This window comes from Macaca mulatta, chromosome 15 (genome assembly GCF_049350105.2).
Source record: "Macaca mulatta isolate MMU2019108-1 chromosome 15, T2T-MMU8v2.0, whole genome shotgun sequence".
Classification (NCBI taxonomy): Eukaryota; Metazoa; Chordata; class Mammalia; order Primates; family Cercopithecidae; genus Macaca; species Macaca mulatta.
Window position 1 is genome coordinate 41,589,584 of NC_133420.1, and position 26,015 is coordinate 41,615,598.

Below are 26,015 nucleotides of genomic sequence, written 5' to 3' on the forward strand. Positions count from 1 at the left end.
TAAAAACTCAGCCAGTCAGACATCAACAAATGAGTCTGATTGCACTACAAAGTTGTACTAAGATTATAGCACTTATTTGGCATAGGCTTCTCAGGGGAGAAAAATTCAGTATTACTTCAGAATTTTTAAAAGACAGAAAATGTATTTCTGAGACAATGCCAATCAGTGATTCCCCATCAGGAGAGATATTAGAATACTGAAGGGATGCATTTTCCAACTATGCCTTTGTCCTCCACCCTCAGGATTCCAAGGAGATTCTGATCCATACCCTACCACCTCTGTTAGATATGAAGCCTCACTGAGCCATGGGTACTGTTGGCAGTAAGTTATATATAGTAGGGCAGAAAAAAAGAGAACCATTTGAATTATTACTTAACCACTTTAGACCTTTGAATTTCTTTAATATCCCCACATTCTGGGGTGGTTTTAACTTCTGGCACCAACTTCTCACTCTTCATCCTAATCTTGTATCTTTGTTGATGATATTCCCTTTACTTTTAAGGCCCTTCAGCAACCAGATCTTCTCAACTAGAAACAGTCTTTGCTCAAACACTTAGCACTCCATTTCTATCCTGTTACCATTTATCTTACTCTCTAATTTTATTATTTGTTTACATACCTTATCTCTGCAGCCAGACCACAAGCTACTTGACTGCAAAATTCACGACTGTTTTTCTTTGCATTCATTACTCATATAAGTATTGCTAATAATAATAAAGGGTAGATGTCTTATGTATGTTTAATAAGTGAGTGAATAAATGGAATCTCAGATTTTGATATTCTTTGACAATATGCAATGCCATTATAGTTATAACTAGGTAAACTGAGTAAATCACCAAAATAAAATCCTGGTTTTATTTGTATAGGGAAAACATGCATTTGACTTATATACATTCACACACACTCTTCATGGTTTCAATAAAGATTTCAGGAGTTAGTAAATAATTTTCCTTTGGGGTTGCAGGGGTGGGACTTTCCCTTACCAGTTTCATATCATCTTTATATCATAAAAATGAGGTAACTTTCAGATATATTTGGTTTACTGTAATTTCAAAAACACTTTTTAGTCTGCCAAAAGGCATTTATATATCCATCATCTCTTCACAATACTGCAATAAAATGTGAAACAGAGTCATTACTAATGAGAAAACAGACTGAGAGGTTAAATGACTTAATGGTCATACAGCTAATAATTGAGGGAAACAGGACTAAACTCAGGACTCCCTGCTTACAAAGCTCAAGCTTTAACCACTTAACAGGGAGATTTGTGGCTTACTTTTATAATTATTTGAGTTAATAAATGTTGACCTAGAGAAAAAATTCTTTGAAGCTAGCCATCTAAAGAAATAGCTAAACATGCATGTTTCTAAGGTTTTAAAAAAATTTTCATCTCTATGTGTGCATGTATATATATATACTTAGATGTACGTACTACATTCGTGCATATATATATATATATATATATATATATATATATATATATAAAATCTTTTAAAAAATCTTGGCTCTATATACCCCTCAAGAGCCAAGATGTCATCTTAATTACTTTAATCAAATGATCAGACTTTAGGATTTATGTGCAGCTTTCCTAATGGGATACATTGCTGTGACTGAGTATTGCTTCTGCCCCTCCAGCAATCCCAATCTTCCTCCAATAGGCTTTTCAATTAAGAGGCCAAGAAGTGCTGAACATGCTACTGCATCACCAATAATCTCCCTGACTTTCACTTGAATGTGTATCAGCTCACCATGAAGGAGAGGATGCTTTTGCCCCCTACAATGGAAGTCACACATTTTCTGAACTAGGTGCTTTTATATATACTGTCCCATTTATATATTTTAATTCTCACAACAGCCCTTTAAAACATAAACTGTCATTCATTTTTTTACCAAGGAAAACTCTAGCTCAGCAGGGTGACAATAGCTAAGTTACACAAAGTCACAACAGCTGAGGTAGAGAAGCAATTATATCAAGTTGGGGATCTAATGTAAACAAAACACATTCATAACAAAGATTATGCAAAAATATTGGGGGGAAACTCAACAATTTCATTGGTTAACAAATTAATTAAAATCATAGAGCTAGAAGGGATTTTGGTGACGTACCAACACCCTTATTTAAATAGATAGGGAAATTGAGGCTCAGAGGTATAATCACCTGAGGTCATACAGCTATTTAAAATGCAGAGCTGTGATTCAGACACAAGCCTGACTTGAAGTCCAGTGATCGTCTCACTAGAGTACAATGCCAGACGCAGAGTTGGCTCACTAACTTCAGACTTAGCTTGGGTTCCATGAATATTAATGATATTGACAAGATAAAGCCATAGGTCTGGAGTCTAAGTGTATATTTTGCTACACAGCCTTCTACCTCACTGCTGTCCTGCTTGTAAAATTCATCCAGGAATCTGTTTCATATCCATAATTTGTTTTGAGATGCCTTGAGGGGCTGCACGTCCTGAGTGCAAATCGGCATCCTAGTCAAGTGCAGGGTGGAGACCTGAGTCTCATCCTAGGTTCTCTTCCACTTCCCTCCTACAGAGTAAAGTAACACTTCACTTTTAAGAGGCCATTAATTAGCACTAGATTAAAAGTACAACTACTTAAGCGTTACAGCCTTACCCAGAGGAACACTGTAAAGCTCAAGCCACGTTTATTCTACTGATTGGAATAACAGAGTGCCCCTCTGCAGACTCAAGACTGGCCCACAGTAGGCAGTTAATAAATATTGAATGAATCATTGCTCCAAAACCTTAAATTCTATGTAACCACTCAGAATGATAAAGGGAGGAGGGGCTTAACCAAACTCTAAGTCAATTGTTTGCCACTAGGTTTTTACACACCTTATAAAAGGACTTGTCTGAGTATTCCTTTTTATCTAATCTAAGGGGGCTACACTAGGAAGACTCAGGTTATTGGAGCCCCATTAAGTCAGGTAAATACCTGGACCAATTAAATAACTGAGAACATATTCTATACTAGGCACCATGTTACATGGTGGTTGGGGTTGCAGGGGTTAGACTTTCCCTAGATTAGTTAGCCCTCAATAAAGCTCAAATATATGGACAGATAATTGCAACACAGTGATTTATATAATAGGAATATGAAATAGACAGTAGAAAGGAACAGATGAACTCGATACTTGGAGACTTGTGAGGGGAGAGAAATGCCTGAGAAAGGTTTTAATCACCAAATAGAAACCTGTTAAGCAAGAAGAAAGGAACTGTTTAGCTTGGTTGGAACACTTCCCACCACCAGGTGCTCTTTTGAAAAACTAGATAAAAGAATAACAGTCATCATTTATTGAATATTCCAGGAATGAAACCAGGTTATTTTCACATCTGTTATCTCATACCCTTCTAGGAGGCAGGGATCATTTTTGTTATTTTCCAGAAGAGGAAGAGTTAAATGACTTGCCCAAGGCCACATGACTAATAAGACAGAACTATAAGGTAAGCAATGCGGTAGTTCAGTGGTTTTCAGAAAAGTATTCTATAGATTCACAAGTTTTGCAATGGTAGCACAAGAGGTAAGGTAAAGGGAGGAAACAGCATATTCTTCAGCGGCACAAACCTGCTTCAATCAGAGCAGCTGCTCTTTGATCTATTTTACATGATAGACTTCCATATAAGACTTTATTTGGACAAGGGTACTGCTGCTTTAAAAAACAACAACAACAAAAACTGCTGTAATTGAACAAATTAGTTTCCTGGGGCCCTAGTCTGCAATTTAGTCAACACAGCAGATAATTAAACATTGACTGTACTAAGCACAGCCTAAAATATTCACATCAAAGGGGAAAAAGAAAAAACGCTTAGATCACACTTCCATTTTGAGCTAACAGATACCTGCTTTACTTGAGGGAAAAGGCATGACTGGTTTAGATGGGTAGAGATCTAAATGTTGAATGTCACTCAGTGATAGCACCTCTTTCAAAAGCACGGGCAGCTGGAGGATTCCTGGCCTCATTTACCTCCAGCCAGCCCACAATATTATATTTATTCCTCCACTGCAAACGGTGTGCCAAAGGCCCGAGCCACTGTTATTACCTCAGCAAGTCCCCCACTGACAGCAAAGACAGATCTCCTGCTGCTGGGTGCCCACACAGATAAAGTGGCTCTAATAACTAGTGAAGTCATTTGTGATGCACTTTTAATTGGATCAGTTTCCTCTCAATTACCCAATCTTTGAAAATTGGAGGCAATTTCATAATCAGAATATGGGGCTTTCTCCAGATGAAAAGAACAAGACAAACTAGTTCAACATCATTTTAGTGACCTCTTTACCTATCCTTTGGCAGCTATTACGATACAAGCCAAAGAAACACTACCACCATAAAAACAATTTTGAGCAGCTCAGTTTAGCAAATTTTGTTTACATGAAAGCAAGGGAGTTGCTCTTTGGCTTGCCATCAGCCCTGCACCTAGAGTAAGATATATTGCTTAGTAAACACTGAAGCCTCAGAAACCTCATCACAGGTTCTCTCACCCACTTCTGATCTCAAAAATAAGACTAAATTCCTTTTTGTGAGCTGTAATTATAAACATAAAACATATAGCAGAAGCTCAATTTAGAATAGGGTATTGGTGACTCTAAACCTTGGGGGATGATTCTGTACATATGTATTTGGGAGAAAGATTTGTGTTATTATCTTTACATAACAGTGCTTTTGGCGGAATTTTGACGTGGATAGATACCTACACTTTCAAAGAACACAGTGAGATAAGGAAGTAAAATGGCATAGCGCAGGTTATCCCTCTTATCATCTCCAAAATTCCATATTTAATTAAAAGACATGAACACCAGTGATGAAGAAACAGTTCTCAATTATTTAATGCTTGATAGAGAAATGGAAAGAAATCCTGAAACCAAATAGTATGTACTCACTTGAGGAAAATACAGAATAACAAACCAACAGTTTTGCTGTTTGTTTTAGTAATGAACATGAAAATGTGTCCACCTCTCCATTTTGTTGGCCCTGGCCTATGCTGTACAATTCCTTAGACACAGGCCAGAAGAGAGAGGTAGTATGAAAAACGATGAGCCCTAGAGACTATCCAAGTTTGCTGACTATATCAGCATTTGTTTGCTTATTCCTAGCTTCCTATGCTTTGGCATAATTCCAATCCATATTATGCTTCTTTAAAAGGCAAGCAATTTCCAGGCTGAAGTCGTCAATACCAACCAACTAGGGTCAATCCATTCTGTCACATCTGCAGTTCTCAATCCAAGATGGCACAGATCCTCCAGGCGAGAGGTACTGCTTCCTAAAGGGCCTGTGTATCCCCTTTGGTAGCACTAAATGAATGAGCTTTCACACTGGTAAAGACGATCAGACTGAGACATAATGTTACAGGAATATGTCTGAAATGTCACTGAAAGGTGGAGCATATCCCACTGAAGCATGCACAGTGAATCCAATCAGAGTTGAAGAGAAAGTGTCACAGATGAAGCACATTGTAATAGGAAGGAAACAATGGATCAAGGGCATCAGAGCCAAACGGGAAAAAATCAAGGATTTAATACAAGGGCACATTTCAAACATGGCACAAAGGGCTAAAGTGGCTCTCTCTACTAAAGCCTTGGAAGTGCCTAATTGCTAATCAAACTTCAGCTAACACCATTGCGTGTCCTATTTGGGCAGTGCATCTTTTAAAGCTCTAAATTTAGGTGGGAAGTGGGGAGGGGAAAATAACAAATAAAAAACATAAAAAGATGGAGCTTCTAAAGTTCTAGAACTACCCAGCTGGAATCAGGACATATGCCGAGTCTATTCTCTATGTGCCACTAACAACCAAGAACTATGGGAAGGGAAGCTGGCTTGGGAGCAGAAGAAAATGATATTTCTCATCCCCTATGGGGTGGAGTATCTTCTCAGATGGTAGCTGTAGATCTTGATGCAATGATCCCAACAGTCCAAGACCAGCAGCTGCCCCTTAGGAGTGAGGGCTATGCCCACCGGACAAGTAAGTCCCTCTCGAATAAGGACACTATAGCCCCCACCCTTAGGAAAATGGAGAATTTCCTTGCGACTACTGTCAGCCACAATGAGATCACCACGAGCATCCACACACATGCCAGCAATGCAGCGGAAATCCTCATTCTCCGAGAAGAAGTGGCTAATCTGGCGACCCAGCTGCCCATCGGGACCTACAGAACCAATGGAAAAGCCACCTTCCAGGTGGTGCTCATTCTGTCGATTCTCCAGATTGAGGCCTAAGCCCTGGGTGAAGTAGACGGTGCCCTCAGCATCACAGGTGACAAATTTGGGCCGCACAGCACTGCACAGGCAGCTGTATTTGACCACCCCTGATCCTCGATCAACTGTGAAACACCAAAGCTTTCCACCTTCCACATCAGTTACTACAAACTGGCCAGATGGCAGGGCTGTGATACCCCATGGTTTGCTCAGCTGGCTCCTGTGACAGGCCACACAGTGGCCATCCAAGGTATATACCTTGAGGGAGTTATCATAGCTGTCAGTCACACCAATCAGCCCCTGGCAGTTCATTGCCACTGAGAGAGGAGTGAGGTTGGGTAGATCCGCCCCAAGAAAGCTTAGCACAAAGCTATCAATGCCACTGGGGCTGCGGCGGATTTCCTTCAAAAAGCCTTTGCGGGTAAAGACTTGTATACGATAGTTACCACGGTCAGCAACTAGCACTTCACCTTGACTGGTCACGTAGAGACTGACTGGTAGATTGAACATTCCTGGAGTGCTGCCTTTGGCCCCCATCTTCTTGAGAAAGAGGCACTGCTGGATATTGGAGGCTGCCTCAGGACCCCGCTGTTTAGCAGGTGAGGCCCTAGGGCTGGCAACCACTTCCTCCGGGCTCATGTCCATCTCTCTAAATGTAACAGAGGTAGAAGCAGCAGAGGCTGCCGCCTCCATGGCCCAGGAATCTTCCATGTTAACTGTCCGGGGCTTCTTAACAGCTTGCCCAATTTGGAGGGGGCCAACATGACCTACCTTAAGGAGCTCCACATCTTGCAGGGTGAGCTCCCGAGGTAAGCTGGCAGTAAGCTCTGGCTCCTCCTCATCAGCTGTCTCCTCCAGGAGTGCTACATCTGCTTGCTTGATCTTGGCCAGGAAGTAGTCACAGCGAGACACAGCCTGCACCTCTGCAATGTTAAGAAGGTAACTCTGCTCCTCTACCACTTGACTATTGGACTTCTCAACTTCAGCCAAAGAGCCTGTGAAGAATTTCCGAGAGCGAGCCAGCTCATCCTGGACCCTGCGTTCCTCGTGTCCATACTCCTGGAGAACTGCTTTATACCTTGCCTGAAGGTCCTTGGAGACACCTTCCAAGGCTACCTTCCGCCGCTGCAGCTCCCCCATAAGTTCCCGCAGACGAGTCAACTTCTCTCCAAAGTCCCGACGCCGCTCCTCAGCGGCTTCTTTGACAGGGAGTGTACAGTGGCCAGGAGGCTGATGGTCTGCCTCCCGGCAGGGCTCACATAACACCAAACCACAGCTCCGGCAGAACTGCCGGGGCAGACGCCGCCCACAGGACCGACACATGAGCAGCCCCACAGCCTCGCTGAGCCCAGCTGTATCAATGATCTTTAGCACTGTCAGATTGTCTGTCAGCTGGGTCAAGCTGGTTATGCGGGTAATCTTGCTGCAAAAGGGACAGCGGACACCATTGATGCTACTGGCCAATAGCTTCTCCAGGCACTGGCGGCAGATGGTATGGCCACAGTGCAGGAGCTTGGGACGCAGCTGCTCTTCTGTGAAGGACTCCATGCAGATGGGGCATTCTAGCACTTCCCGGAGGGCATCCAGGTTCAGGTGAGAAGCTGCTGCTGCAGCCATTGCTATTCCTTTGAAGGGTACTGCTAGCACAGCTCAGAACTGAACAGCACAGTATTCATGCCCTAGAGGGTAAAATTCCTGCTAAAGAGAAAAAGAAACCATTATTCATTTTCCTCTGATTATATAAATCAATTCACTCAAGAAACATTTAGAGAATAGCTATGATCAGTCGTTCAGTCATTCACTTACTTAACTATTTTATTGAGGTCTATTATGTGTCATGTGAGGGTGACAGGGAAACAAACAAGACAAAACACTGCATAGAGGGTAATAATTCAGATTCTGGAATCTCAGACACTTACTTAGTTGCATGACCATAAGGAAGTAACTCAAACTTCCAAAAGCTCTTTCCCCATCACTCATCTGTAAAATAGAAAAATGGTGTCTACCTTATTCTATTATTGTAGAACAATCTATTATTGTAGAATAATGGTTATTGTAAGGGCTAAATAACAAGATAAATATGATGTGCTTAGTATATAGCACCAGGGAAGTAGTATACTTTAATAAATGCTAATGATTACTTTCATATTTGGTGAGTTTTACAACTTACAGTTTACACTAACAGAAAAGCACAGGAGAATTACGCACAGTAAAAGGAGTAAGTGTGACATGCAGGTCCACATAATGTTCTGCTGGAGTACAGTGGATGGAATGATAGATTCCACCTAACAGACTTGGGGAAGGCTTCCCAAAAGCAGTTTCACTCCTAAGATAAAGAAATGAAGGACTGAGGGATAAAGGTACTTTAAGCAAAGAAAACCATGTAAGCAAAAGTGTGGAGGCTGTTTTTTTTTTTTTCATCATGTCATAGAGTTTACTGTGTCATGTTTGGGGCCCTAGGAATCATCCACAGACTTAGAAAATTGTGATGATTAGCTTTAGGTAATCTGCAAAACATTAGATCAGAAAATACACATTTTCCATGCATCTATCCTCCTACCTACTCATCTATCCACCCATCTAAGTTTAGGTATCTTGTTCTGTACTAGATACAAGAGGTCTTCAGGATACAGATCCTGCTCTTCAGATATTCAAACTTTATAAAAGACAAGACATGTAGGCAAATAATAATGAAGGCAGAAAGTAGTACTATAAATGAAATAAAAACTAAGTTTGATGGGGGTTGAGGAGTCATTCTAATTTGAAGGGACACAGAATTTTCAAAAGGAAGATGACATTTTATATTGGCCTGGAAAGAAGCATAAACACACGGAGAGGGAAGAAAGGAGGCGGCAAAAGGCACAACCTTAACAAAGTTTAAAAGGCAAAGGAAAGGACAAGAAGTTTCATGTATTAGGAAGAAAACAGAGAATATTTAAAATCTATGCATTTTATTTTCTCCATCTTTAAAATAATAATTTTTAAAATAATAAAGACAGTGGAAATAATACTGTCTTTACAGAGTTAATGTAAGAATTAAATAATCTATAGAGTATATAGAATGCTAAGATTTGGCTCTGCACAAAAAAAGCCTTAAATGAATTTTAGTTCTCTTTTTTATTATCCTTAGATTAAAACAGTGGGAGTATATATGGGGAATAGAGTAACAGGCTTGGAAAGGTAAATTGGGGGAATAATTATAAAAGGTCTTAAGAGCCAAAATGAGATTTTTGAGCTTCATTTTCAAAGGCATGGTGAGGCGATAAATGTTTTGAAGCAGGAAGCTGATATGATCAAAGCAGGAATGCAGTGGGGAAACAAATCAGAGAAGACAGGGGTAATGGGGAGTCTGAACTAGGGAGCAGGTGGTGGAAATGAAAAGATTCATTTGAGCAATATCCAGAAGTATAATCAGTAAGATTTGAAAGGTGAGTGGATTATAGTGGGGGAGTGATGAACAGCTGAGATAGCCAAAGACTCAAGCCTAGATGATTTAAAAAATAGCAGTGCCTTATCAAGATAGTTTATTTCTGGCTTACAGTACCCTCTGCTTCATCCAGTACAAACCATGAACACTCCAACCCTCTTGATATACATATGCTTATGAAGTTGACCCAGAGAGATCTCAGTGCTCTGTAGCCTTAGGTTACTGTCAACTTATACCCCAAACCAGAACGAATAGGTCTAGCAAGTTGAGGCACATGATAAAGTCAGCATTTCATAAATGCAAATCCTACAGCTGTACCTGTGCAGTCTTGTGATCTGCAGATGGTCAACCACTAAGGAGAAGGAGGAAGTGGAGGGCAAGTTCGTTGGATTTTAAGGACAATGCATTTAGCTCAAGAACACTTTGCACATGACATCAACTCTTTCTCCAGGCATAGAGAAGAACGGGAGTTAATGTAGAGATATATATTACCATAAGTTTCTACTATATTAGCTTTGGAATGCAATCTGACAAATATATAGCAGAAGACATGCACAATTATCTAAAGTCAATTCTTCCTCCCTGATATCCCACTTCCTTTGTACTACAAGGGAAACTATGCATCTAGTGCCTACTATGTGCTAGTTACTGTGACAGATACTTTATATGCTTAACCTCTTTTAATCTTCATGATGACATTATGAAGTAGGTAATATATTTATTATCCTATTTACAGATGAGGAAACGGATACTCAGAAAAACTTGCTCAAGGTCAGGCAGTTCAAACATGGTAGAACCTTGCAGTACAGATATTTTTACTTTATTTAACCTAACATTATTTCAAGCTATTTTTTACTGTCACATAACAATGATTAACTCATGTTCTCTTGACCATACTCTGGGGAATGCTGCCTTATGGCATATGCATTTTCTCCATAACAGAGAATGAACACTAATCTAGTTATGAGATTCTGCTGCTATAGAGTGGGATAGATTGATTTATTAGCTGAGTGACCTACTCTCACAGAGCAAGCTTGCAATCCCTTCTGACTCAAATCCATACCTCAGCAAAACAGTATTTACCACATATCATAAGCATATGAGGTCTGATGTGGATATCTGAAACTATGAATGGTAAATTCTTAAATGCCAAGTGTCTAGGGGCAATAGTATAGACAGAGTGATAGAAATTACAATTCAGGATCCATGCAACCCTTCTAAATTCTAAATCAATAGCTACAGTTCTCTCTTCTATTGTCTGGGACAACAGACTGAGGACAACATTTGGAGTTTGAATCTAGAACATTACCTTACAATGCACAGGGACATCTGTGTTCTTCCCAGAGCTGGCAATGCAGATCAGTTTATTAGACAAGGCTGCCAACTTGTAAAAATGGCAGCAAATTATTTCCCTAGCTTTCTGGAATATCATATTTCTCCTATTGAAAAGCTTCCTACCTCTCTAAGACATAAGGTTAAAAAAAACGAATTTACTATGCCCACATCCCCAAATTATCTCAGCTGACTACAGCTTCACCAAGCTCTCTGAGGATGTCAACAATTCCTGCCCCAAAGCTGCCATGCTTTGCCAGGAAAACCTGTGTTCCCTTCACGAAAGCATAGGGCACGGATATAGCCTCAAACCTGGAAAAAGCCAGAACCACTTTTCCCATTTCCATGACTTGAAAACATGGCTTTGTGAAGGATCCTAGCCTGAAATGGAGCTAAGAGACAGGCAGATACAGCCTGTCTCCTCCAGAAGGGCACATCTGGTCATTACTGTTAATACCGAGAATGACTCAGATAGAAGGTCAGTTAGACTTCGGTTTCCCCAAAAGGCTACACAAATAAAAGGAATTGTCTTATCATTCCAAATCTTTAAGTAAGCTGCCCATTTTCTGCCAGCTATCAACTCTGCAACCAATCAGAGTGAGTATCCAACATGCTATGTATCATCTTGGCTCCCTTCATGATCCCTTGAAGGTCTGTTTCCTGTTGTGCACTTTGTCCCATTAATTCTTGACCTCCCACCTCATCTAACATCAGCTTACCATCTTCTCACAGCCCTTGACATAATGATTAATACTGTACATACCGTACCATACTGTACTAGCACATCTCTTCAGCTCCCAATGAGAATCTATCCCTTAAGCTGTGTCTACTCTGGCTGCCCTAAGACTCAGAAAAATTACATAATCATATTCCATATTAATCTAGCCTCTTCTAGCACCACTGGGTTTTCCCCATTCCATGAAATGAGTAACCAAGGTAGTAGAAAAAGCAAACAAACCAAAAAAATGAACCTTGAAGTTATATAGAACTGAGATCATATCTTAGCACTGTCACAAGTTGTGGGGAAGAAGGCAATTTATTTAACCTGTCTAAACCTGTTTTTTTAGTTTATAAAAAGAGTACTGGAATGACTATGGATTTTATGCATATAAAGTACTTAGCCTGATACCTGTAGGTGGACAATAAAAGGATGCTAAATAAATAATAACCAGAAACAGCATTAACAATAACTGTACTAGTATTAATAACACATTCAGTTTATAAACTACATTTTGAAAGCATGAAGAAACTTTCCTTTCATGGCATACAAAGGCACATAAAGATTAATAAAAGGGCTTGTCAGTTTTGAAGAGTTTTAATTGAGTATGCTAGACATCCAGGCTAAAAACTGATGGGTAAATGAATTTACAACTTCTATTGCCCAGAAAATGAGCTGCTGTAGCTCCTTCAAGCACAGACTAAGTATGAAATGCTAGAATTTGCAGCAATCTCCTCACTTGAGACCAGCAGGTGGAGGTTGCAGTGAGCTGTGATGCTGCTGCTGTACTTCAGCCTGGGCAAAAGGGGAAGAAAAGGTAGTAATCTCAAGTTGTAAAATAGATGAGAAAACTAAGACCAGGAGGGGGATATTAAGACCACAAATCACACAACAGAACTAGGACTAAAAGACACGAACAAGGAGTGGGCAGTATTATATAGATTAAGGAAGTAGGCCTGAGGGATCAGGCTTTCCTGGATTTGAATTCAAGCTCTACCACTTATTGTGAAGACATGGGCAAGTTATTAATACTTCTATAGTTCTCAGTGTATCTATGAAAAGAGGCTTTAAAATAGTCTCTTCCTCACAAGGTTATTGTAAAGATTAAATGAGATTACGTGTGAAAAGCACTAAGTACAGTACACCAAGCCAGGCATGCAATTAACTATAAATAAATAATAGTTTTTATTATTATTAGCAGTAGTAGTGGCAGCAGCAACTGCTGCTGCCACTACCCAACCTATTAGAAGAAATGAATAGGCACTTTTCAGCAGACTGTACTCAAGGCCTCAGATACATACACTTAAACAATAAAAATTCTGAGCCCTCCTAGAAATTGTTTTACCTGATCCCAGAATCTAAAGATTACAGATGATCTAAGGTTTCAAATCTTCATCTAATGCTTGAATCGCCACCATGGGGTAGTTCTCTAGATGTCTCTATTTCCTATACCTATATCAGCCTTTGGTGGTTTAGGCCACAAGCAAAACTGGAGAACTTTAAGCAATTAACAAAACAAATCTTTACTAAGCACCTACTATGTGTCTGGCCCTGTGAATGGTACTGGTGATACAATTTTGAGCAAAAACAGACATAAACAGTGCTTTCCCCTAAAAACTAGACAACATGTAAAATATTGCATTTCCTTTCACAAGACATAAAAGTCCATCCTACTATTGACATGCTCCCCTGGTTTGACCGGTTTTTTTGCAAGGTTTATCTCATTTCCTTTTATGTCAGCTTTCTAAACTTTATTCCTCATGCATTCTAACAGAATGCTAATCAAGTGCAAAACTATCCCTGTGCCACCAAAGGCCACTCATTAACAGGACTGATTTTAAAGAAGTCAGTGAGGCCACCACCTGACATCCACTCCTGTGTGTGGGAGAGGATTCTGATGAAGTTTAGATTACTAAGGGCATTTAAGGCACCTGCAGACAACTAAGATAAAGTCAACAAGTAGAGGCTTATAGGGAAACACAGCCATGCTCCTGAAGTTGTACCAGTCTGGGGCAAACAAAACAATCCAGAAGGAAGTATGTTTGTAGAAAAAGAAAACTTGAGCTAAACTATGTCAAGGGCAGGCTAAATGATAACAGGGTTTCCTGGAAAACATGCTTGCCTGTTGTCTCTGTCTTCCTCTAAAACTGCAGGACCTAGAGAGATTCCCTTGCATCTTTCACAAACATCTGAGTAGTATCTACGCTGCCAATATGACTCAAGGAATACAAGACAAAGGAAAAATCAATAGCCCTTTCTCAGAGACCTCCAACTCACCTCAACCCTCGCTCTTTCAATTCCTTTCCCTGCATATAACATCTGTTCATTTAATCATGAGATTATGATTAAAGGATCAAGGAGATTCCAGGAAATATACAAAATGGGATGAGAATTTTGGGGATACTGGCAGAGACTACTTAGGGTTATCAAAATCTGGCAAAGAGCCTGGGCAACATAGTGAAACCCCATCTCTACAACAAATTAAAAAAAAATAAAAAATCAGGTGTGGTGGCATGCACCTGTGGTCCCAGGTACTTGGGAGGCTGAGATGGGAGGATCACTTGAGCCTAGGAGGTTGAGGCTGCAGTGCGCTGTGACTGTACCACTGCACTCCAGCCTAGGTGACACAGCAAGACCCTGTCTAAATAAATAAATCTGACAAAGCAACACTTAGTTCCCTTCCAGCACTGCCTTCCTTTAATAATTGCTAACACTCTTAAAGCAACTACTCTTTATTGTCAGGCATTTTTTTATATGTTCTCATAGTCTCATAATAACCATGTAAAGTATGTGTCATTCCTCTTCAAAAATAAGGAAACCAATGCTCAGAGAAAAGTAGCCTGTCCAAGGTCTCAAAACCAGTAAGTAATAGAGCAAGGATTCAAATCCCAGTGTTAACTCCCAGTCATAAAATTACTAACTTAAAGGATGTTTCATAGTTCCCTAGCTTTAGATAAAGTCTGGCTGAGAGTTGGTAAGGGCACCTAGAAATTATTTTTAAATTTGATTGTTTTACCAGAAAGACAAGATGGAGGGAATGTCACAAAGGTTCCACATCAGTGTGCACAGACAATGATCTACTTTAAGGGCCTTATAAACTTTTGGCTTCCAACTACTCTCCAGACATAAACATAGGGGCTCTGAAGGGTTGGAAAAGCCTTCTAATAAAACTACTATAATGTAACATAGGTGTAAGACACAACTGGGTTTGTATCCCAACCTAGCCACTTGTTCTGTAGCCCCGGGTAAGTCACTTAACCTGTTATTTTTCTCATCTATAAACAAAGAATAAAACCCAGACTGTTAGCAGGATGACTGAATTCACTAAGATAACGCACATAATAAGCACTCAACAAATGATAATCATTTGCATTTTTAATAGATTGAAGCTGACAGGACAAGTGCTTGTCCAAGGTAACATGGGAAATTAGAAAGAGTAAGGAGTTTAGACAGGACTGATTGAATTCCCATGACATATTTTCTTTTAGGGATGTGCATGGATATTCCAGCTAAGTCTTGCTGTCAGATACAGTCAAGTTTTGTTTCTGAACTGGCTTCAGCAATGCTGTAGCTAGTCCTGGAAATGATAGAGCCAATGCTACTATTCTGTTCCAGGGAAAAGCAGTCCAAAAGAGACCATACACAACAGTAGTTACTCTCCTTCAAAGTATGACTGCCTTCAGCCTCAGTCCCTGCTGTGCCTTCAGCCTCAGTCCCTGCTGTGAGGTTTTTTTTCAAGCCAACAGCCTCCATACCTCACCCCATAGTCCGCTGCACCTCATCCTGCCTGATAACTTCAAGCTCCTCTCCTTATCTAGCCCCTGGTCTTGGTCTAAGAACAAACCAAGAACAAAGTCCAGGGCTCCTCCCAATCTAGTCAGAGAGATTTATCCCCCAACTTTAGAGTTCAATCTGATAGTCAGTGATTCTCACTGGGCAATCCTCGTTTTCATTAGAGGGGAATGGGCTGAGAAAATAAGACTAAGCGGGTCCTAGCAAGGAAAGTGGGAAAATACAGAGTTACAGAGATCTGGGTATGAGCTTAACTGTGTCATTCCTAGCTATGAAAACTTAGGCAAGTCACTTCCTAAGCCTTAGTTTCCTCATGTGTAAAACTGAATACCGTCCTTAGAAGGACTGTCATGAAAACTGAGTAAAGAAGTAGATACAAGACTAAAAATTACTAGACTTTGAGAACTTACTATGTGCCAGATCCTAGGCATGCTAATTTACTTCACTAAATCCTCACAACAATTCTGTGACATAGGTCCTGTTATCATAACCCCATTTTACAGATGAACAGCCAAGGCACTGGGTGGTAAGTAACTCATTCAAGGCCACAAAGTCAGGAAGAGATAGAGCTAGGACTTGAACCCAGGGTATCTGATTCTAGGGCAGAGTGCCTCAACTTTGGCATTACTGACATTTTAGGCAGGATAATTCCTTACTGGGGGGGAGGGGCTTATCCCATGCATTGTCAAATGTTTAACATTAACATAAAACATTATATTTAATGTTTAATCTACCCACTTGAGGCCAGTAGTATCCCCCACCCTAAGTGTGACAACCAAAAAACATCTCCAGACATTGCCTAATGTCTCCTAGGAGACAAAGCCACCCCTGATTAAGAACCACTGCTTTACAGTCTAGCACAGGACTAAATGCTCAATACATAAGGGTTCCCTTTTTTTGTTGTTGTTTGATTTTTTTGTTTTTTTTGTCCCTCTCCGAGCCCAAACATCTCACTCGCAGAGCCACTGCCCCTTCAAGCTGCAATGGATCTTATATAGGATAAATTATTCCACTCATTCCCCTGGAGGTCTCACATTCTATCTGCTATGGTAGCTTGAGAGTACAAGGAAAAAGGGCTTAGGCAGATGACCTTGAATAGTTCCATTTCTTCTTCCCCAAAGCCTACCACTTTCAGTGGACCGGGGGAGGGGGAGGGAGAAGGCGGTGGTCAGAGTGTAGTTAGTGGGAATACCATACCTGCCTTATGATAACGGATCTTTGTTTAATAAATGAAGAAGATTCTACCCTTCACAGGGATTACCACACTCCTTCAGGATATCTGAACTGAAGATTTATCACTTTGTTCCTGAACACCTGAACTCTGCTCATCTTCATATACTCATCTAGAGTTTCATACATTACTTTTAGGTCCTTGGGTCCCCTAAACTCCCCCCGTCTCCCATGCAGCGATTTAAGGAAAATCTCTTTAGCAGCCCAAGACACCAATCCACATATCTACTCAGTGTCCTTTGATTCTATAGCCCAGTTAGGACATCTCCACCCCACGATTCAATCCTCTCCAAACCCTGTCCTCAACCCTCTTACAATACCAAATTCCAATCTTTGGGGCTGTATAACGCAACCCTCATCAATTCCTCACTCATATGCCTCAAATCCCTCGGACACAGATCCTTTAATCCCTATTTCCAAATCTTTGCCGCACTCAGCTCCGCACCTCAGTTCAACGCCCTAATTCCTCACCTCAGATTTCTGCTCTCCCTCAATCTGAACCCCCATCTCCTGCATTCCATCAGGCACTGTGCCGCCCTCAAACCCTGCTCCTTCCTCTTATGCACTGAATGTCATGTGCTGCCTTCACAACTCAGCCAGCTCCCTTCTTCCTGCTAACAAGAGTCCCCCAAGAACTCACCCCACCCCCTCTATCTCACCCTCAGCCCACTCCGAAAGCCCTTTCTCAATAGCACTTAGAATCGCCCTAGACCTTGCTCCTATCATCTTACACCCTATCCTTGCCAGATGCCTAGCGCCCCCAGATTCCCTCAAATCTCATCGGGGCCCCCCAGTTCCTTCATATTTCTGAAATTCTGCACCCAGGTCCCTCCAGGGCCCTGATTCCCTCCCATCTCCCACATGCTGCACCCCGTTCCTCCTCAGGGCCCCCACATTACCTCATACCTCCCGAGATGCTGCCACCGCATATCTCTTCAGAGCCTCTCGCTCCCCTCCCCCAGCTCCATCTCCTCGGATCTCCTCAGCCCCACGAATCCCTCCCGAGCCTGCCCCTGGCAGCCCCACCCCCACCCTAGTCCTGCCCCTCAGATCCGGTCCCCAGACCCTGCCATTCGGGCGCGGCCGCTGCACGCCGGCACGTTCCCCCGACCGGCCGCTGAGCCACGGCCCACGACTTCGGCCGCGGTCCCTAGTCCCCAGCCCTCCTTCCCGCCCCCTACCTGACCGCCCGCAGCTCCGACGAGTCCACCGCCGCCAGCCCACCCGCCCGCCGTCCTCTGCGCACGCGCCGTTGAGCGCCCTTTGCCGGGCGCCAATTCGCAGAGCTCCCTGTCCGTCACTGAGCCCCGCCTCCCGAGGCATGCTGGGGCTTGTAGTGCAGCGGGCCCCAGCGCGCGGGGCCAGGCGGCCCTGCAGGGGTGAGCTTTCCTCTGAGAACCCGGGGCCTTAGCGACACGTAATCCAGTGTTCCGTCGCCTTTGTGCAGATGAAGAAACCGAGACCCATGGGCGAAAGGGACCTGCTCAAGTTCACTCAGTAAGTCAGGAGATAAGCCAGAATGCGTATCTGACTCCAGTCCAAATGTCTACCCTTTCCCAAAACTGTAGCCTCCAGGGTAGTCCTCAACAAAGCGTTGGCACCTTGCTGAATCTGTTTTTCCATCTGAGAAATGGGCCAACGGAAGAATCAAACTTCCATTCTGGGGAGGGCGAGAACCGGGACTCCCTAGGAAGGGCAGTGCTTTGGCCCCATGTCCTGTGCTCTGATAGAGCGCTGCACTAGAGACAAGTTTATCCATGAACACATTGCTCTGTAAAGGAACGTTTTGCCTACTCAGCTGGGAGGCCGACAGCAGAGGCAGACATGGGGAGTACACGCTGCAGCCCCTGTCCCTGCAGGCTGAAGGTACCCGGGAATCCAAACCAAGTGTAGTTTTGGGGAGTCAGAGGTGAAGGTGGAGGAGTCTTACCAGTTGGGAGGTGACCTGGCCTGAGATTTGAGGGAATCTAGGGCACTAGGCATCTGGCAAGGACGAGGTCTGACACAGGACTGACTAGCCACGACCTGCACTCCCCGAAGTAGTTTGGGGCCAATCACCTATTCTCCAAGGTGATTATACTGTACAGCTTAGGAGCACAAAGGAGTTTGAAGTAGGATGGTCTTGGATTTGAAATTCCCCTTAGCTATGTGACCCTGCACAATGATAAAACAGTAACCAAAAACAATGACTAACATCTTTGAACACTTGCTGTCTGGCTACAGCTAAGGACTTCAGGTGCATAGCTCACTAAATCCTCATAAGGACCTCATGAGATAAGGCAGCTGATGGTTAACCTACACCTGTTGTGTAACCTAGGCGGTTACACAACAAGGCCACCTGTGCCTAAGTATTGGAGCCCAGATTTGTACCCAATTCTATCTGAGAACCCACTCTTAACCTTGTTTACTCTTTCTCCCCATTTTCTAAATTTCTAAGTGAAGTTTGCCAAGAAGATAAACCAAGATTATGGTAGTTTGTACTTAATGATAACTATATTTGAAAAATTGCAATTAGCAGGTAGGGGATAAGGGAGAGGTGGTGCCAAATGATTTCTCACTTAGACTAGTTAGGGAGACTTTGCACTTGTTTTTTTTTTTTTTTTTTCCCTGAAAACCAGTTATCAGCCCAAAGTATAAATTTAGGACTGTTCATAGTCTTACACATATACATCTTATATATGTATGTATATTTATCAATACAGACATAATGATGTTTCCCTAATTACACAGGAGTATTAAAAATACTCCTGGGGATCTAACTCAAGCAAGTGTTTTGAAAAGAAAAAAAAACTCTCTTCTCCCTTTAAAAAAAAATAAGTGTTTGGCTCTTCTTTAATGTTTAATTTACTTACCAGTTAAATGAATTATTATACCTCCCACAAACTCTTAGAGTAGAATAAGCATTCTAGGAAATGCACTCATTTTTATCTTATAGCTTGACATATCCTGGCACAATATTAGACTTTCTCTTACACAGAGGCATTTAAAAAATAATGTTTGTGGAGTGCTTTAAACACTCTTTATTCAGCATTTTAAAGTAACAGATTTTTATTTAACACTTGAATCACCTGTATCAGTGGAACCACCCAAGGAGTTTACTTTGACTGCTGCCTAGACAGAGCTGATTCATCAAGACAGGGGAATTGCAATAGAGAAAGAGTAATTCATGCAGAGTCAGCTGTGCGGGAGACCGGAGTTTTATGATTACTCAAGTCAGTCTCCCTGAGCATTTGGGGAACAGAATTTTTAAGGATAACTTAGTGGGTCAGGGGAAACCAGTGAGCCAGGAGTGCTAATTCATGCAGAGTCAGCTGTGCGGGAGATCAGAGTTTTATGATTACTCAAGTCGGTCTCCCTGAGCATTTGGGGAACAGAATTTTTAAGGATAACTTAGTGGGTCAGGGGAAACCAGTGAGCCAGGAGTGCTGATTGGTCAGGGATGAAATCATAGGGAGTCGAAGCTCTAAGATTCGAAGCTGCCTCCTTGCAGTAAGTCAGTTCCTGAGTGGGGGGCCACAAGATCAGATGAGTGAGTTTATTGACCTGGGTGGTGCCAGCTGATCCATCAAGTGCAGGGTCTGCAAAATATCTCAAGCACTGATCTTAGAAGCAGTTTAGGGAGGGTCAGCATCTTGTAACCTCCAGCTGCAACTCCTAAACCACAATTTCTAATCTTGTGGCTAATGTTAGTCCTACAATGGCAATCTAGTCCCCAGGCAAGAAGGAGGTCTGGGTTGTAGGAGGTCTGGTTGAGTATAGGGTTGTCACCATCTTTGTTTAAACTATAAACTGCAAACTAAATTTCTCCCAAAGTTAGTTTAGCCTATGCCCAGGAATGAATAAGGACAACTTGGAGGTTAGAAGCAAGATGGAGTCAGTTAAGTTAGATCTCTTTTACTGTCTCAATCATAATGTTGCAAAGGCAGTTTCAGTCCCTCACTTTGGGTTTTGTAACACCTTAAAGTGTAGGGTATGAAGATGGGAAAATGCTGTTGATTGCTCTGGCTTCTTCTTGCTGACAGGGGACATAGTGGGAATGGGAGTGAACCCCAAGGTGAGAAGAGTGGGACCACTTTGCAAGTATCTGACCGGCTCATGCAGGTCTGGCTGGGCTTCCAAGGCTTGCATGGCAAAATCATTAGTGCTTTCATCTATAGTTTCAGTACAGTATTTAGGTGAACAGCCTACTATAAGGTAAATAACGAGTCCTAGGATGAGGAGTACAATTCTCAAATTTAAAAGCAAAGATTTGAAAGCATTAGTTTGGGGACTTCTAACCCACAAATAATTTAGGATTTAGTCAGAATTGTACAAAAAACTCAAGGACAGCTAACAACCGCTAATAATAGGTTTCCTTGTGAAGCATAATTTTTCTCCCTCCAGATCCCATTTTTATTAAAAACAAATCATGATAGAACTGATTTGTTTACAGAAATATACTTTAGTCTTACTATACTTGGCCTGATTATTTGCATAAAGTACAGCAAGAATAATTATTTTTCTCTTAGGGTCTTCTTTGTTTAAATTGGCTTTGATGGAACTCTGTTCCATGAGGAATCTCAGATAAGAGTTTTTAAAAGCCAAGCTCATCCATGGGTTTGTACCCTCAAATACCTATGAGTTGGGTATATTCCTCTCTTCTCAAGGTTCCAAGGTAGCTCACAGGTCAGGAACCTTGTGCGGGGACTGCATAGACAAGGTATGAGGTTAGATTCCGCAAGGGGCTTTAATTGGCTCTATACGTTAACTTTGATTCTTTGAAGGAAGCATGCCATTCCAGTGAAAGCCTTGGTAAAATAACCAATTTCTCCAATTGTGTCCTGTTACAAGAGAAAACAGATTCTTATTACACTTACGCAATTAACTGTACTGCCATAAATTCAGAATACTTACAAATAGTTTCCATATTAGGGGAAATCAGGTAGAGAGAAACAAATATGCTTTAAAATTTCTTCACAGAAGTATTTTTTACTCACTTGTTAAAAGTTACAAATAACTCTAAAGAAATATGCTATCTTGAGTGAAAATGAAAAGATTACCAATGTTTAACACATCAGCTATCTATAAGAATCCTAGAAGTTTCATTTTTTCCTCTATTCCAATAAAATGATTTTTAAAGTTATCTGAGACCTGCACTTAGAGTGCTATATCTGATTATAAACTGCCTTTTGAAAAGGACAAAAGGAAGACAAAATGTCTGTGGATGACAAAAGTCTATAGCCACTATTAAGGCTACAATTGACTAGGAATCTTGGTTACTTCTGTGGCATACAATAATTTTATTTAACAGTTATAATTATTAATAATGTACTCTAAATCATATCAGAATTATAGAAGTTTCCCATATTTTTTGGAACATATACTAGTAACATATTTATACAAATACAGTCCAAAGAAAACCAAACACTATTCACCCTTCAATTTGAAAGTTTTTCCTTGATTCTAATGTCACAGTCTCCAGAGTTTTTAATCAGAAACCTGCATTTAAGAGTGCCTGTTAAATTTTATAGCTGATTATAAAACCATCTGTTAAAGAGGACCAAAATGAGACAACAATAGTATATGGATGACAAAAACATTTTAGGACAGCCACACTTGAAGACACAATTGACAAGGGAATTTGTTACCTCTGCAGCACACAGTCATTTAACATAATAATTATAATTATTACTGATAACATATACTAAGTCATATTAGAATTATAGAAGTTTTACATAATTTTGGAACACACGCCAATAACACATTTACGCAAATGTTCCAAAGAAAGCCAAACATCATTTCATATTTACCAGTGCTTCTTGTATGAGTTTCATATGAAATAAGCCAAATGTCATTTTAGGACTTCAGAGGATTTAATATCTAAAAGATTAGGTTAGAAAGAGACGTAATTTATAATTCAATTTTGGAAAGTTTCTCAAATAGCAAAGGTTTAAAACACTGAATATTATAAAATAGAATCCCAGGTCACCATAAGTCATCCATTTGGCCAAAATGATAACCATAACTAATTCATTTGGCCAAAATGATAACTTCAAAAATTTTTATTAAAAGAAGAAAAACCTTTACTCTGATAGAGGAGACTTAACTTTCCAAATAAGACCCAATAAAGATAGCATGAGGCTGACTGAATTTGTCTGTTTTCTGTCTTCCCTTTATATCCCTGCCATTTACCCAGAGGGTAAAACAAAACCCTTTCCTTATCTTTTAACATTACATAAAAATCATCTTCAAAAGAGAAAACCAGATTTCATGTTTCCATTAGTGCATCTTTAATGTTAAAACCAGTTTTTTAAGTAAAATTTTATATCCAGTTTTAATTAGTTTGATCATAAGGTAAGATTTTCGTAAACTGTTTCGGACCCTTTACAATTTTCTATCAAACAGATCAATTTTCTAAGAAAACCTTGTTATTTGGACATATGGGCCCAGATTCTGGCCCCACATCAGTATGATTTTAATGTTTTAACCTATGGAAAAATGCTCAATAATTTCTTTCAAATCTTAGCCAAGTTGTTTATACCCACAGAATGTTTTTTTACAAGATCAACCCTTTAAAGCCCTTTTCACTTTGCTTAAACCTTCAGTTTTGTTCTGTTACACTTTTAGTTTAAGGCAATCTTTAAAACCCTCTAAACTAGACAAAATTACATTCCTTTTAACAAAAGCCATATCTCCAAACCTTCTTATGATCTTTTACCAAAAACACATTCCCTACACACCTTGTATGTAAAACTGTTTCTCCAGTGGTCTCAATAACATGTTACAATGTTAACCCTTAGCAACTTTTATTTTTAGTGAAAAACCTGATAAGTAAGTGAGTTTAATTATGTACTGGGGTGGAGCCTAGGACATCAGACAGAAGTGACAATAAGGTCTGACTCTTTTTATCATAGCTGGTGGGCATGGCTCTTCATTTGTCTCCAGGTCTTATCTATAATCTAATGCCCCAAAGTAGGTAAGTTGAACACTTTTCAAAAGTCAAGGAAACAGTTTGACCTTAAAGCATTTAACAAATATGATATCTGACCTTAATTTATACAAATGTCTACATTTTTAAGACATTTTATTTTACCAATAATTTTTAAAACTGTCTTTATTTCCAAAAGATGACTGAAGTCATGTGAACAAAAAGGCACTAAAGTTTCTATTTTTCTGATAAAATATTTGATTTAAGTGCTTATTTTTCTAAGCCAATTACTCAGAGCTCTTTTATATGTAAACGTACACACATATAAATAGATGCTTCAGCACTTGTAACATTTTTCATTTGCCAGTTTATTAATTGGATTACTAGCTTCAGGGTGGAGCCCTTGGAGGAACAGGGCCAGGAAAGCATGCCTTTCTAGGGTCAAATAGGCAGCAAATAAGCAGCTGAAGGCAAAGACAGATCCGCAAAATTAAGGGTGCCATTTTATACTGGATCCTGGGTCCCCAAAGGGAGGGAAATACTATGGGAGAAGACAGTGCAGTACTTCTACCCTGCATTTCATTGCAAGGCAACCCAAAGCCAGTCAGCCTATTTTGTAATCAGCCCATCTCTCATGGGAGTCTCATCTCCCAGTAGGGGATGGGGATGTTTCCTTATCTTCCAGGTGGCCAATAGCATGCTTCTATGATCCAAGTGTGCAAAAAGTCAAGTATCCCTGGTAAGCACTATTAGCCATTCCTTAAAGTATACTTCCTACCTAGTTGTTACACACCAAAACTCTCTCATATTGCCAAGTAATTTCTGATATCCCCCAAACTCAAAACTGTCAGATAATACAATGCAAAACAGAACAGAGTGTTTGATTTTGAGACGGATCCATCCACTTTTAATTCCTGGGTTTTAATGAAGGAAACAGAGAATTTTTTCCAGAACGGAGTCTGTGGCTCCTCCTCTGTCTTTCCCAAGGAGGCCCAGGCTATCAGAAGTTATCTTAGTGCCTCTTACGTATGCTTTAAGAGTGGCAAGACAAAAAAAATGGAGATAAATAATTCAGTTGGTTGAGAAGGAAAAAAACCTTTTTCCAGAAAAGCAAGTTCCAATAAGAGAAAAACATAAAGGCCTTTTAAATATATCTATAGCTTGTTTATCCACTTTTAATTAAGCTGAGTTTTAACCATAGTGCTCTTTAAAAATAAATCATTTCAAATCTCTTATTACCTGGCTTTAGCCATGCCAAGCAGCCAATATTTCTAGCTTCTAAACTTTACCAAAGGTAACTTCCTAGGTGCTTCAAAGACATGGTACGTAGTTTCTTTTTTACAAGATGTAGAATCTCCACAAGGTAGTTCAGATACAGGAAAACTCAAGAGAGGAAATCAGAAGCTACCATGGGGGGAGGCGGGGAACCTCAATAAATGACAATGTAACACTAATAACAAACCAGAAAGAAACCATTCCAGAAACCAACAATTGAACCCAGGCCACCACTTTCAAAAGATAAAGCCTTGGCTACTGAGCTATTCAGTACTGAGCAATTTCTATTGCTTTTCCTAGAAGGAGCCTAGAGAAGCCAATTTCAAGCTTGCAAGGCTTTGAACTGCTCAAGAAAAATTTTTATGGCTAACTATGACATGAGCCTGCAAATCTCTGTCCTCTGGATGGTGCAAACCAAAAGAAAGTATCCCCACATGGTCACAAGGTTGAGCTCTTAAGGACACAAAACAAGACCAAGGAATTTTATACTGTATTGGTTTCAGGGACCCATAGCAAAGTTTATAACTGACCAACCTGCCAAACTGGCTTGAAAAGCAGGCTTATAAGGATCCTAAATCCACATTCTGTCCTGTGATACCCCTCTGTCCACTACAGAACACAGAAAGACAAATTCTTAGCACAAAGTACACCAGATTTGCTACAGCCTAAGACTAGTCTCACAAATCCTTTTTTCTATTAATCAAACCCTGGCAGGGGAGACAAATAGTTTACTGTTTACCCAGACAGAGAAAGAGAGAGAGAGAGAGAAATCTGGCTGGTAAGAATTTCTTACCCTTTTTGCTGGCATACCAGGTTCCCAGGTTCCTTTTCTCTGCAGCTTCTAGAAGAACAGAGTGGCTTCTGTGGTGTTCAAGCCACTTTACAAGAGAAAATCACCCTTTACTGTTTTGTGGAACCACAGACAAGATTCTTAGTTTGCAAATGCTGCCCAACAGGCTGCATGGAGAACCGAATTAACATTTTTCATCCCAGCAAAATACACATAACAAAACAGACATTAGTCACCTTGTTCAGCACCCAATATCAACCTGGCAAAGCTCAAACTTTTTCCCTGTTGGTCCCTGTTGTCTTTGATCCACTCCAGGTGGGAAGGGATGACCTCTAAATGGTAATT

At 40.7% G+C, this 26,015-nt stretch overlaps 2 protein-coding genes across 16 annotated transcripts in view; one reads left to right on the plus strand and one right to left on the minus strand.

Moving 5' to 3' along the window:
- The window catches only part of ASTN2 (astrotactin 2), a 985,877-nt gene that overhangs the window by 716,700 nt on the left and 243,162 nt on the right, over window positions 1-26,015 (plus strand). The window contains exon 1 of one of the 7 annotated variants that reach the window (XM_028835434.2): window positions 17,998-18,195. The exons of the other annotated variants lie outside the window; for them this stretch is intronic. The gene's annotated coding sequence lies outside the window, so the exon portion shown is untranslated. Of the gene's footprint in view, window positions 1-17,997; window positions 18,196-26,015 lie in introns of those variants that run through there. 7 annotated transcript variants of the gene reach the window in all.
- TRIM32 (tripartite motif containing 32) lies at window positions 4,810-17,915 on the minus strand. 9 transcript variants are annotated; one of them, XM_077965125.1, is made up of 4 exons: window positions 17,880-17,915; window positions 8,408-8,525; window positions 8,119-8,179; window positions 4,810-7,894 (listed from the first exon to the last, which is right to left on the minus strand). In XM_077965125.1, the coding sequence occupies exon 4, from the start codon at window positions 7,814-7,816 to the stop codon at window positions 5,855-5,857; it is 1,962 nt and encodes a 653-aa protein (XP_077821251.1). In that variant the 5' UTR covers window positions 7,817-7,894; window positions 8,119-8,179; window positions 8,408-8,525; window positions 17,880-17,915; the 3' UTR covers window positions 4,810-5,854.